General features: G+C 45.1%; 1 protein-coding gene across 6 annotated transcripts in view; it reads left to right on the plus strand.

The window, feature by feature from the left end:
* The window catches only part of Phkb (phosphorylase kinase regulatory subunit beta), a 188,190-nt gene that overhangs the window by 157,220 nt on the left and 17,828 nt on the right, over positions 1 to 13,142 (plus strand). For all 6 annotated transcript variants that reach the window (XM_029480583.1, XM_021169806.2, XM_021169805.2 and 3 more), the window contains one exon: positions 12,990 to 13,124. In XM_029480583.1, the coding sequence (XP_029336443.1) occupies positions 12,990 to 13,124 (135 nt within the window). The remainder of the gene's footprint in view (positions 1 to 12,989; positions 13,125 to 13,142) is intronic.

A 13,142-nucleotide genomic window follows, 5' to 3' on the forward strand; every position in this document is an offset into this window, starting at 1 on the left:
GCACACTGTAAGCCATAGTGTACACTACAAGCCAGGTGTGCACACTGTAAGCCAGGAGTGCACACTGTAAGCCATAGTGTACACTACAAGCCAGGAGTGCACACTGTAAGCCAGGAGTGCACATTGTAAGCCAGGAGTGCACACTGTAAGCCAGGAGTGCACACTGTAAGCTATAGTGTACACTACAAGCCAGGAGTGCACACTGTAAGCCAGGAGTGCACACTGTAAGCCATAGTGTATACTACAAGCCAGGAGTGGACACTGTAAGCCAGGAGTCTACACTGTAAATCATGAGTGGGCACTATAAACCATAAGTGCACACTATAAGCCATGTGTATGCACTGTAAGCTATAAGTGAGCACTGCATGCCGTGAGTGTGCACTGCAAGCTGTGAGTGTGCACTGTAAGCCATGGTGTACACTATAAGACAGGAGTGTGCACTGTAAGCCATGGTGTACATTGAAAGCTAGGAGTGCACACTGTAAATCATGAGTGTGCACTATAAACCATAAGTGATCACTGTGAGCCATGTGTATGCACTGTAAGCTATGAGTGAACACTGCATGCCGTGAGTGTGCACACTGCAAACCATGAGTATGCACCACAAGCTATGAGTACATTGTAAGTTATCCATTCTTTGCCTGTGATTCTGTCATTGGCTGGGACCTGTAGTTCACCACGGCTACCCAGAACCATGAGAAAGTTTGATTTTACACATCACTAGTCCAGACAACCATCAAAATTCAAAATTTGAAGTATGGTTGCCATTAAACTCATGTTAATTTCACACTATCCTGAAGCTATAAATTAAGAATGTCCAAGGTTATAAGGAAACATACAAAATGGGATTTTATACCTTTACTTGATATGTGACAAGAAATGGTATGATTTGAAACTAGTTCTAAGTCTCCTCTATACTCTAGGAGATAGAGTAAGGTGCTTTGAACAGTTGAAGATCTAAGAGCAAGCTTTTCACTCCTTGTAATACTGGAAATTACTTCTAACGTGGAGAGTTTCATCTTGTTACCCACACATTAAGAAGCTGTAAAGTATACATCTTTCTACTTGTTGATAGATCAGTCTGGCTTAGTCAAGAAGAGCTTATAAATGACTTACCTGATCATACTTTCAAGGTCACTATTTGCAGTTTGAAGCAATAATTTTCAGGAAACCACCCTTTATCTTTTTCTCTGTACACATAGGGTAGATGCCCAAATTCCTGCTTAGTGGATCCACACTGGACCTATGGGGCCATTTAGTAAGTCAGCACAGGGAAATGATGGGGGACAGATAAGTAGAGAGTCGCTATTCATCTCTCCTAAGGAACCCCTACATTCCCTGCACTCAGGCTGCTCCTACCATCTACTTCACCTCTCTAAATAGCAACTCAATGTCGTGCAGGAAGACTTGAACCTTAGTCCTAGGTCTGCGGCCATGTCATGAGACTGACTTGGACACATATGTTACTTTGCCTTGTTCTTAGAGAACAGAACACCGCATACTAGATAGAGCCCCTGGGATAGATAAGAGAACATTTGAAAACCTCCAGCTTACAGACAAGCCAGCAGAAATAGTGAAATTAATAGTGCCCATGGTCCTAGAATCAAGATTCAGGATTGGAAGCTAGTGTAGATTCATTCCTCAGAGTCATGATTTTGTCTGCTTACTCTGGAAAAAGAGTGTGAGTATAGTTTGAAGCATCATGGTTAACATTTGATACGTGAGGTACTCTCCTTGTGACATTTAGAAAACGGGTTCCTCTGGGGAATTCCTTTTGGGTACCACAAATCCTGAGAGTCCAAAGGCAAAACATCCCCAAATGTCTCTACCTCAAACGCATTGTACACATCGGTTCACTTGACCTAGCTCTTGATGGAGACACATCCTGGAAGAGCCATCCGTTTTAGTCTAGACTGGTCCTCTTTTAGGGTCCACGGGAATGATCCCCAAAGTATTACATACAGAAACTCAGAACCCCAACACGGTTATCTGCTTTTATTTAGCATGATTTCACCTCCCGTTTCCTAATTAAATCTTATGAAACGTATGTCAAATCCTGAAGCCTCCCCCCACCCTGTGCCCACGGTTATTGTTCATGGCGTTCATACACAGGTTTTAGAATGCGATTTCTGTAGTAGATAGGTATAGGCTTCAAGCAGTATTCAGTCTGTGGACCTTGGAAACCCCCTCAGAAGAGGAAAAGACTATAAATAAGGCACAACACAGCTCTCAACCTCAAAACAAGTAAGAGTTTATTCTAAGCCACAATAAGTATGACTGTGATCTAGGAAAATGGGTTCAGGTTGCCTGGAACAGCACCATGGGAGGAAGTGTATTAGCTTTCTTTAGAACAAAACAAAGTCATAAATCTATATAGTTCCAAATACAGCCCAAAAGGACTCCTCTTCCAGGGTACATGTCTCCAGTGAGAGCACAAGGCTTCTCCCGTCTAGACCTAGAGGACAGGCACAAAGTAGACAGGTTGACAGCAAGGCTTGGAACACTCTACTGTAGGTGGCAGGCGGCAGCTGATGATACTCTTAGTTCATGGATTGGTGGAAGCTATTGGTCTGTCAAGAATGGATGCCAAAGCTGAGTGTGGTGGTGCTTTCCTTTAGTCTCAGCCCACAGGAGTCAAAGGCAGGAAGATCTCTGTGAGTTCCAGGCCAGCCAGAGATGCACAGTGAGGCCCTGTTCTCAAAACAAAAACAACAAAAAGAATGGTTGCTAAAGAGGGCTGTTAAGTCAGGGAGAGCTGTGGACAGTGAATAAATAACGCAAGGTCCTGTGGCTCTGGATCTTCAGAGTCTAACTGCCATGTGAGGAAGCCTTAGTCAGTCAGCCTGGCGGTGACTTTACCTTTAATCAATCATCCTGGTAGTGACTTTACCTCCCCGGGACTGCAGTTACACAGTTTTGTCTCTTTTCACGTGTCCTTATTACATTTACCTCATGCTTAGTAAGTTTTTACTAAGGTCCTTAAGGCAACCCCACTGCCCCTTGTACACACACCTTTATTATTGGCAGGAGCAAACATATACTCAGTATGTTTCTTTATAAAGGGTTGCCTTGAATCAGTCCATGGAACATTTTTAATTATTCAATATGGTTTTTAAAGGCCAAATTCTTTATAAATTGTTGAACCTATCACTGCTTCTAAGACACTCACTTATTGTGTTTTTTTTTTAAGTTGGGAGATTTAGAGAACGTACTTGTTTGTTTGTTTGCTTGCTTCTTTACACGATGCCAGCATGGGTATTCTTTCTTATACGGATTTTTTTCAATTACTATTTCCTTTTAGTGCTAATCACGATCAAACATTGACTGTTCAGATTTTTGTCACATTCTTCTTGAAATGCCAGCATTCACTTGGCTAGGCTGAATGCTTGTGCTTTAAGCACAATCACAGTACATCTCAATTCCCACATGCTGCCTACACTTTTATCTGTGCTTTAACCTTCCTGAGTCTTTTTCAAGGTTTCTTGATTTGCATCACACATTGCTCCAGCAGCTCTCTAAACCTGCAGCACAGTGTCTTCTCTTCTCTCCAAGGCTAATCCTGCCAGTGCAGTGTCTTCAACTTCACTGAGCAGTCAGCCTGCTACAGGGGTGCTATCCTAGCCTTGTAATGATTTGATTTGCTGTCTCATTATTGATCTGTGTGCCAGCTTTCATGTTGAAATAGATCAAGTTCCTGACAGGCCATTACTGTAAAGACCTGCAATCAACTGCCTTCTTCTGTAGGCCTGTCAGTCAGACTTTAATAGGAGAAACCCCTTGGGAAGGTGTGCTATCAGGCCTTCCTCAGCTCTGCCTTTAATGTTGCTTTGGCCTCTGTGAGCAACTATGACCCAGATGAATCCTGTCTTTGATGCCCTAGATGGCCTTTATAGATCTGTTGTGTTCAGATGTATGCATGTAGATATGGACATAGATATAGATATGTATATTTAGTACTCAGAGAAGGTCATGGGTGTTAGAGGTACAGACTTTAGCATTGCCGTGACAATACTGAAGAGTTGGTGATGACGACAAGTTCATTAGCATCGTGTTGGCACTTTCCAGAATCACAGTTTTGAAGAGCCTTTGATGGGAGACGAGGAAGTGAAGTGTGCTCATCTGTCTCTCCTCTATTCTGTTGATTAGCTCTGGAGAAAAGGGGGTGAGGCACAGTGCTCTAGTTTCGGAACTCCAAGTTCAGTTGTCTCATCAAACTCTCACATTTTCTGTGTTAATGTTTATCAGACGAAAGTCCTCCCTTGCAGCTTTCCACTTCCTGTTATATGGTGTCTCAGACATCTCGGGCTGCCATAGTAAAATCTCATAGATAACCAACTTAAATAATTGAACTTTATTTTCTCACCGTCTGCAAGTTTAAGGTCCTGGTATCCTCTGATTTGGCTGTGGTGGAGAGTCGTCCCTGTGGACAGCTGCTCTCGCACTAAGGTTACCGTGACCTCGGCTTACCCTCGTACCTTCCAAAGGCCCTGCTTCAGACGCTCTCCCATGGGCCAGGGCTTGAAGACAGGAATTTGGAAAGTGTAGTATTACAGCTTAGTGAAGAGCTGGTTATAGGACAGTCACTTATTGAGTTGTTAATATTAACTACAAATAGCAGTCTTTATTCTCTTGAAGTAATGTGAAAATAATTCTGAAAATCATTTCTTGCCCAGGATCAGGACTATTATTTATGGCTTGTGTTCTCATCAAGTGTCAGCTGGATGTCTTGAGTGGTGTCAGTTACTTGACTTCTATCCTCTCACCCTCCTTGATGAGGGCATGCTATTAAATAAAATGCTGACATACAACACGGTGTTCTTGCTAACCTCATCTCAAACGTTTTCAGGGTGGGGGGGGCGTGTTAGCTGAATATTCTGGGGTACCCCTCCAGCTGTCCTGAGGGGACAATGTATCCTCCAGCCCCAGCCTGGGCTCAGTTACTCGTGTGTATCCACCACTTTTTCCTTTGCTCACTGGGAAACTGAGTGTCTCTCACTCTTGTTCATTGGACTTTGGTCTAAGGTAGCTAGCCATCATTCTCCTGACCTCCCACAATTCTTCCTTTCTCTTCTTTTTTTCCTCCCTCTTTCCCTCATTTCGGGAATTAAATGCTTTTATGTTGGAGTTGTCACATCAAGTTTGTGACCTTGGTAATCGGAACGAAGGTGAGAAGTGAGAGTTGTCCAGTGGACTTTTGAAGGATTGTAGTCCTGGGTGTGTGTTTTGGTTTTCTCTTTTTTACTAAGCTCCTTTGATCTTATCTCTTCTGTTGGCATATGATTATCACACTAGGTCTAGATCACAGGACATTTTCTGCTTGTCACCAAGTCTGCTTTCTCTGAGTCTCCAACACCTTCTTTAGTACTTTATACGTAAGGTGCTCTTTTGTTTTTATTTTGGTCTTTGCAAAAGTTTCATGATATAAGAAAATTAGCTTTTACTAACATTTTTGTAATTCTCTAGACTTTGAAAGGACCTTTTTAAATATATATGGCCGTATTTATTCTTCAGTGTAGTATGTTAGATGAGAAATAGTTATGTCCCCATTTGAAAGGAGCTCTGCAGTGGGGCACAATGGGTACAGGATGGGGTTGGTTCTGCCCTCTGTAACTGGAGCTGTGTTTTTACAACTTACTTATTGTTGGTTCTTTGACAGTTTCACACATGTGTATGATGGATTTTGGTCACTTCCCCTCCTACAGCCATACATTCTTTCAGCCCCATCCCTCCTGCTGACATCTTCTTGACCAGCCTCAGTTCCACTTTCATGTCTTCCTCTTCCTCCTCCTCCTTCTCTTCCTCTACTGGTTTAGTTAGGGTGCCTCTCTGAGCATTGGTGGGAGATTTGCTGAATCATGGGCAACTTAGCAACAGCAAAGACTGAAGAAAGTGACATACCCCTTGCTAGTATGGTTTTGCACACCTTTAATACCGACATTCAGAGGCAAATCTGGCTGAAGCAGTCAGGTCTCTGAATTTGAGGCTAGCCTGGTCTACATAGTGAGACCCTGTCTCAAAAAAGAAAGAAAAGGAAAGGAAGGAAAAAAGAAAGGAAGGAAGAAAGAAAGAGGGAAGGAAAAGAAGAGGAGAGAAAAGAAAAGGAAAAGAAAAGGAAAGGAAAGGAAAGGAAAGAAAAGAAAAGAAAAGAAAAGAAAAGAAAAGAAAAGAAAAGAAAAGAAAAGAAAAGAAAAGAAAAGAGAAAAGGTACAACCTAGCACCCACTAACTGTCAGTAGTCCCTCAGGAGGGATGGGGCCTCCTGAGCTGCTCTCCCAGTTGGGATAAAATACTGACAGGCCCAGTCTTGTGTGGGTCTTGTACAGGAAACCATGTTGCCTACAGTAAGTTCATCATTACAACAGCTGTGTCACCGTACCTGGAAAACAGCCTTCCATAGCACTCCTCCCCACCCTCCAGCTCTTAGATCAACTCAAACTCCTTCTGTTAAGAAGTTAAGTTCTCCCTGAGGGTTGTGATCTGCGCCGCTGTGGGCTCTAGACCAGGTTTACAGTAGCAGGCATGGCTCTCCTCAGGAAGAAGCCCAAAGTGGCTTGCCACAACTCTCTCAGTAGTCATGCCACAGCATCAGTGGGTACATCTTGCTTGGCAGATTAGTGGTGTGGCCACGAAGGCCACAACGGTGTAGGGACTGTTGGTGCCTCTTCTTCCCCAGAAGCCCCCACAGCACCCCAGGTATCATAAAATCCAGCCAGCGCATTGGAGACTTGGAGCTCAGTCCCAGCGTGACTTCTCTCTGCTCTGCCCTGCAACTGAAGTGTCTTCAGCAACTGTGTCCTACCACCTAGCTCGAGTGGGCAACCAGGCACAGTGACAGTAGTAGCCTGTGTGCCTGTGTTATTTTGGAAGCCTCCAGGGTATCCAAAACCCTGGATACCAGCAACTTGTATGGAGGAAAGCCTCAGCCACCACTGGGGTTTTCATTTAGTAGCCTGTGGCTTCTGGGAAGAGCAGTACCTACCCATTCAGGGTGCTTCTGCTTAAACTTTTTAAACAGTATTCTTTTAACCAGCTTACCTCTAAAATGATAGGCGTACATAAGGGCATTTTCATGCATGCTTAGTTTTGGTTAACCCTTCCTTGCTGCCTTCTCTCTGCCCTCTCCCCAGACCTCATCTCTCCCTTCCCCAACTACTTCCATATTCTGTGTGTCCTATGTTCCCTTCCCTTAAGGCTTCCGCTCTAGTGGCCCTTCCAGGCTCCCTGGCCTCTACATGTACTTGAATTGAACATGCTAGTCTCGGAGTTCAGAGGCAGAATCTGCAGATGAGAATCATCATGTTACATTGGCCTCTCTGGGCCTGAGCCTACTTTGCTTGCTGTATCTCCCGGCACTATCAGTTTTCCTCAGAATGTCAGATTTCATTTGACTTTGTAGCTGAATAAAATCCAGTGTGCCTCCTAGCATGTGCATGTGGCCGGCATCACATCTGTCATGCTGTAATAGTCTGTTAGGTCAGAGGCATAAAGCAGGTTCTGTGTGTGTGGACTTTCATTCCTGAGTATCTTAGAGAGTAGGTGCGATCTTTTAGAAAAGGTTTGTAGCTCACACCTGTCTTCCAAGTGCATGTAACAGCGAGGCAGAAGGATCCCCACGAGTTCAATGCCAACCTCAGATGAGAGGGGAAGGGGAGGGGGAGAGGACAAAGGAATCTGAGGAATCTGAGAGACCCATGGAGGCTCCAAAGGGTGACGCGGTAGAAAAAATGACTCATGAAATTAGAAAGGAAGTGACAGAGAATGACATATCTATACCCTTTGCTGCTAAATCTCAGCCAGCAGGCTGCAGACATGAGCCATGAGGTGGCTGGTACCAAAGACAGGGAGATGTGCAACAGTGTGGGGCTTCTGGAGAACCAGGTCAGTACTGAGTGGGACTGGCCCTGGGCCCAGCGGCCAGTCCCCAGCGTGGAGCTGCTGCAGCTACAGCCCACACTGCTTGCCCTGCTGGGAGACAGAAGGTGTGGGCACCAGAACTGTCCACAGGTTCTAAGTACAAAGAAAGTCTGTGGCAGCCAGGAGACAGCTCCCAGTCACCCTACCTAGCTACAAACATCACCCTGACTATGGGTGACAACAGGATATCCGAGAGGAGTCTTGGCAGTGTCTCAGCAATGGTGCTCTCTTTACGGTGCTTCAGAAACAAGAAACCTTGAACCAGACCAACAACTCATTGTAATGAATATTTGTATGTTGAGCTGTTTGAGTAGTGTGTGTGTGTGTGTGTGTCCCCTGTGTGACACACTGTAGTTTGCAGTGCAGCTGTGACAAACGAATGTGATGGAGAGGTGGAAAAGATGAAGGAGTGGGGCAGTGAATGAGCAGTGGAGAGAGCAGGAACTACAGACACAGGTAGTGTCAGGCGTGAGAGAGAGGGGCCTGCAGTGGATGGGGAACATGTCATTGCTGACAGGGTGGTGTGCAACAGCTTGCATAGACTCAGCCCCCAAACAAGCTGCCCAGCTGCATGGTCACCAACATGCTCTGGGTAGCAACAGCATGTCTGTGAGTCCACATCAGCTCTGCCCTGGCCTCTTAGGGAGGCTCTCTGGGTGGCTGCTGGACTGGAAGGAAGTGCCAAGACACTGCTCCAGGGGTGGGAAAACACAATCTGAGATGTGGGAAAGCCTGAGCTGGTTCAGGGGTCCCTGGGCCTGCGACAAGGCTGGGCTGTGGGGTTCTCAGACTCTTGGGCTCCAGGCACTGCTGGGAGTCATGGAAGAGCTGAGAACGGAGTTGGGGGCCGACAGGCTGGGGACAGCATCTAGCCCAGGGCAGTGGGAGGAAGGGGGTTGGGCGTGGCGGGCGGGGGGAGTTCTGGCTTGTCCCATGGGTGATTGTCCTTAGTTTGGTGGAGGCAGACTTGGTGACAGTTGTGGCTGGGAGTGCAGAGAGGCAAATGGATGCATAATGTATCATACCCATTTCTTAGGGTAGACCTGAGATTAAATACCTTGTACAGAGAGGAATATCTGGGAAGGGAAGCTTATTGGCTAACCTCTCCGGGCTAAGTACCCCTCTGTGTACCTCATTAGCATGGAGAACTCTGATTTATACCTATGTGACGATAGGAAGCATTTCTTTATACGAGGAGTATGGCACATGTTCCAGAACAGGAGTCTGGCAGGGAGCTGGGAGTCACCTTAAGCCCCAGGTGTGTGCCCATTGAGTCTCTGGATCTCAACATGCTCTACCTTACCAAACTTCCTGGCATGGTTTTACCATCCAACACATGTCTGAGAGGAAGAAATGTTTATTTTCTAGATTAGACATCCCAGAAAGACCTCTATGGTCCATGTTGCCCCTGAAGGCTATGTTGGAATCCATAGCCCACTGCCCCAGGCCACATTGAAACCCAAGGTACAAGTGGATATCTGTGGTCTGGACTGCCACTAAAGTCATATGGATGCCTGAGGCCTATGTTGATGTCTGTAATCTGTGATACTGCGGGAGGCCATAATAGTGTTGATGGTCCAGACTGCTCCCAGAAACCATGTTGCTATGAGTGGCCTGTACTGCACTGAAGGCTGTGTTGGGGTCCATAGTCCTGCTGCAGCCAGGGCTATGTTGATGTTTGTGATCCATGCTACAACTGAAGGCACTCAGATCTTTGTGGTCTGTTGAGCCACCTGAAGCCTCATTGATATCCATGGGTCATGCTGCCTCCAGTAGCCATGTTGATGTGAGTGACCTATGCCATGTTGATGTCTTTGGTTCATGCTGCCACCAAGGGCCATGTCTGGGTCTGTGGTCCTACTGTAGCTGGGGGGCGGGGGGGGCTGTAGCTATGTGTTGCCAATCAAAGGCTATGTGGATGCTTGTGGTCTGCATTGACACCTGAAACCATGTTGATGTCTGGAGGCTGTGCTGCCACCTGAGTCCATGTTGATGTCAATGGGTCAGGCTGCCACCGGGGACCATATGGGTGTCTGTGACCCATGTTGGCCCAGAGACCATGTTGATGTCCCTTGCCTGTGGTGCTGCTAAGGGCTATGTTGATGTCTATGTTCTCCACCAGAGAACACACAGAGGTCCATGGTACTTAGAGACCATGAGGAAGTCCATGATCCACATTCCCATTGACTGTAAAGGGTAAGGAAGCTACTTTTGGTATCTGTGACTGCAGATTCACAACTGATTAAAAAAAAAAAAAAGGATCTCAGAAGGCTTCTATGGCAACTCCTATTTCCAATACCCCAAAAAAGTAATAGCCTAGACAGGAAACCATCAACGAGAAGTCTAAAAGATCATGGTAAGAATGCTAAAGTGTAGCTCTCCACAGTTGATGACTTCTAGCTGGGATACAGGTGGGGAAAGACTCAGTTTTCTTCAAGGGGCTAGCTACTGGGAATTTGACCATGCTCCAGTGAGTATGTGGACAATATAAATTAGACTTGGGAGCGGTTTCCTTCACAGATTACAGACATCAACACAGGCCTCAGGCATCCATATGACCTTAATGGCAGTCCACACCACAGATATCCACTTGTACCTTGGAGAACTAGGAAATGAGTGTGATTGCAGTGCATGATGTGAAATTCCCAAATAATCAATAAAAAAAAAAAATCTATGTTGGAGAAAAAGGAAAAGGAAAATTAAAAAGAGGGACACTCTGATTTTGTTGTCATTGTTGACATAGTGGATAGTTTGGGGTTTGATTTGGTTTGAGGCATGGTCTTACCATATAGCCCAGACTTTCCTCAGTCAGGATCCTCCTGCCTCCACCTTCTAAGCACCAGAAGTACTGTTGTGTGCTGCTGCTCAGCTAGCATGATGTTTGGATCACAGTGCCATTATCATAATAACAAGTGAACACCTCCAAATATCCAATATCTAGCCCCCAAGTGGCTTCTTACTTCCACACATAGTAGTACATCTCTGCAGTCCCGTAGTCTAGAAGAGAGCCTTCCACTCCATGTTTCTTTTCACTCCATTGGCTTTCTAAGTGACCAGAGTACAGATTTTCCACTGCATGGCTCAATAATAGGTCGTTACTCTAAGTTACTACACATATAAAATGTAGCATTAAAATGAGAGGGAAATAAAGTGGAATTATAAGCAACTTTCAGCTAAACCTATCAAGATTTTTATTTAAAGGGAAGGTCCATTGAGTACTGTTTTTTATTAACCAAAATGTTTGTAACAACGAATTTTATATGGAATTTTAACATCAAAGCATCCAAAAATAACTGTGTTCTTGTGACTGCTGTGTTTGTATACCATTTGGGCAAAAATAGTCTCTAGCACAGGAGGTGAACATGTCAAGAAATTCTACTTTTTGCTGGAAACATAAGCTTATTTCAGTTTTCAGCTGATTTAAAGAAATATCAAAAGGCTTTGGGCATCAAGGAAGAGGGGGAGAAAGAAAGCAGGAGCTGGAGGGTGGGGAGGCAGCTGTGAAACGCCCCCTTGTGGGTCTGACAGGGATCTCAGTGCAGCTACACTCAAGCCCTGAACAGTGGGATCTGCTGGCAGTGCCACAGGCAGCACTTACCATATTAGGTTTCAGGGAAAACGTGGAATGGACTTCAGTGGGGATGGGAATGTTGCTAGGGATGCCTGGGAACAGTTGGGGTGGATACAATGAAACCTTGTAACAGTTTTTAATATATGTTTAATATCCTGGCCTTGTGTAAGTGGGTTACTATTACTGTAACAAAATGTTTGATAGAATCAACTTACAAAGACAAAAGTTGTTTTAGCGTTGGAGATTTTTGTCCATGGTCAGTTGACTCCATTGCTGTTAGGCCTAAGGTGAGCAGCACAGCATGGCAGCATCACCTGGCAGAGCCAACCCCTGGCACTCAAGAGCGTAAGCAGAAAGGGGAAGGTCCCATCGTGGACATCTCCCTGTGACCAGAAAGCGCACTCTAAGGCCCTGCTCTTAAAATTCAACCATCTCTTCGTCATACCATGCTTGTCCATGGGGCAGGGTTGAGGGGTGGGAGGTCCAAACAAGCAGTCCTGTTTCTCTCAAGCTGAGCATTTTAAAACATGTCCTGAAACCCCTGACATCCAGAAATAACCACAGTAGGAGAGGGGAGAACTGAGGTCTCCATCTGAGACCACAGAGATTGGAAGTCACTGAGACTTCTTAATCTGTGGCCTTTGACCCGGCCCAGAACAAAGGGGCCTGTGCCTTGCTGACTCTACCTCTGGTCAGCTCACCTGGGCTGCTCTGAGGTTTTTCTCCCATCTTTTGCACTGAGACATTAAAGTTTTCCCAAGAGGGAGCATGACTATTGTTTTGCAAACCATCTCTGGCCAAAAAAAAAAAAAAAAAAAAAAAAAAAGGCTTGAATTTTCTGACTGTATCTGCCTTATATTTTCACCTCTGTATATACAGTAGCCTGATGGGTTGTTCTTCCAGGGAGTATATCCAGGGAAAGGCAGTCCTCTGTCTAGCTGCAGCAACCCTTCTCTAACCCACCACTGTAGTTAACTTGCAGCTAACTGCCCTTGTATTTCAAGCATGGGCACCTATGGTTCTGACCAGCCCCAAGTCAGTAACTTAGGAGGTAAAAAGACATTTTTTAGAATCATCATCATCCTTGTCATTTCCAGGAAGGAAGCGTGTGTGATAGCACATCTCAGCCCCTCTCTCAAGACTCACCATTCATGTGCCATTTGATCTTAGAGTGTCTTATAGCAGCTATAGTATATACTATAGCTGCATATATATATATATATATATATATATATATATATATATATATATATATATGCATACATATACTATTATGCAGCAGTAGTGAATCTGACCTGGAAAAAAAAAACTCTTATGTATTTAGCTTTTACTGTGTTTTATAACTAACTACCTGTTCAAGAGCAGCCTTGAGATTCTGATCAGGTTTCAGTCTGGATGGAGGAAATTTAAATGACCTTTTCTTCATTTCACCCTGGATATATCAGTCCTGTGAAGGGCGTTGCCGAGGCATGAGGTGGTTGAGGAGATCTTTGCTTTTGCTTCAGGTGGATCATCCACGCCATGGAGTATGAACTGCAGGTCCGTGGCGGGGATAAGCCAGCCGTGGACTTGTACCAGCTCTCGCCCAGTGAAGTGAAGCAGCTGCTGCTAGACATTCTCCAGCCTCAACAGAGTGGAAGGTAAGCAGACCCTTTCGT

This window comes from Mus caroli, chromosome 8 (genome assembly GCF_900094665.2).
Source record: "Mus caroli chromosome 8, CAROLI_EIJ_v1.1, whole genome shotgun sequence".
In the NCBI taxonomy this organism is placed as follows: domain Eukaryota; kingdom Metazoa; phylum Chordata; class Mammalia; order Rodentia; family Muridae; genus Mus; species Mus caroli.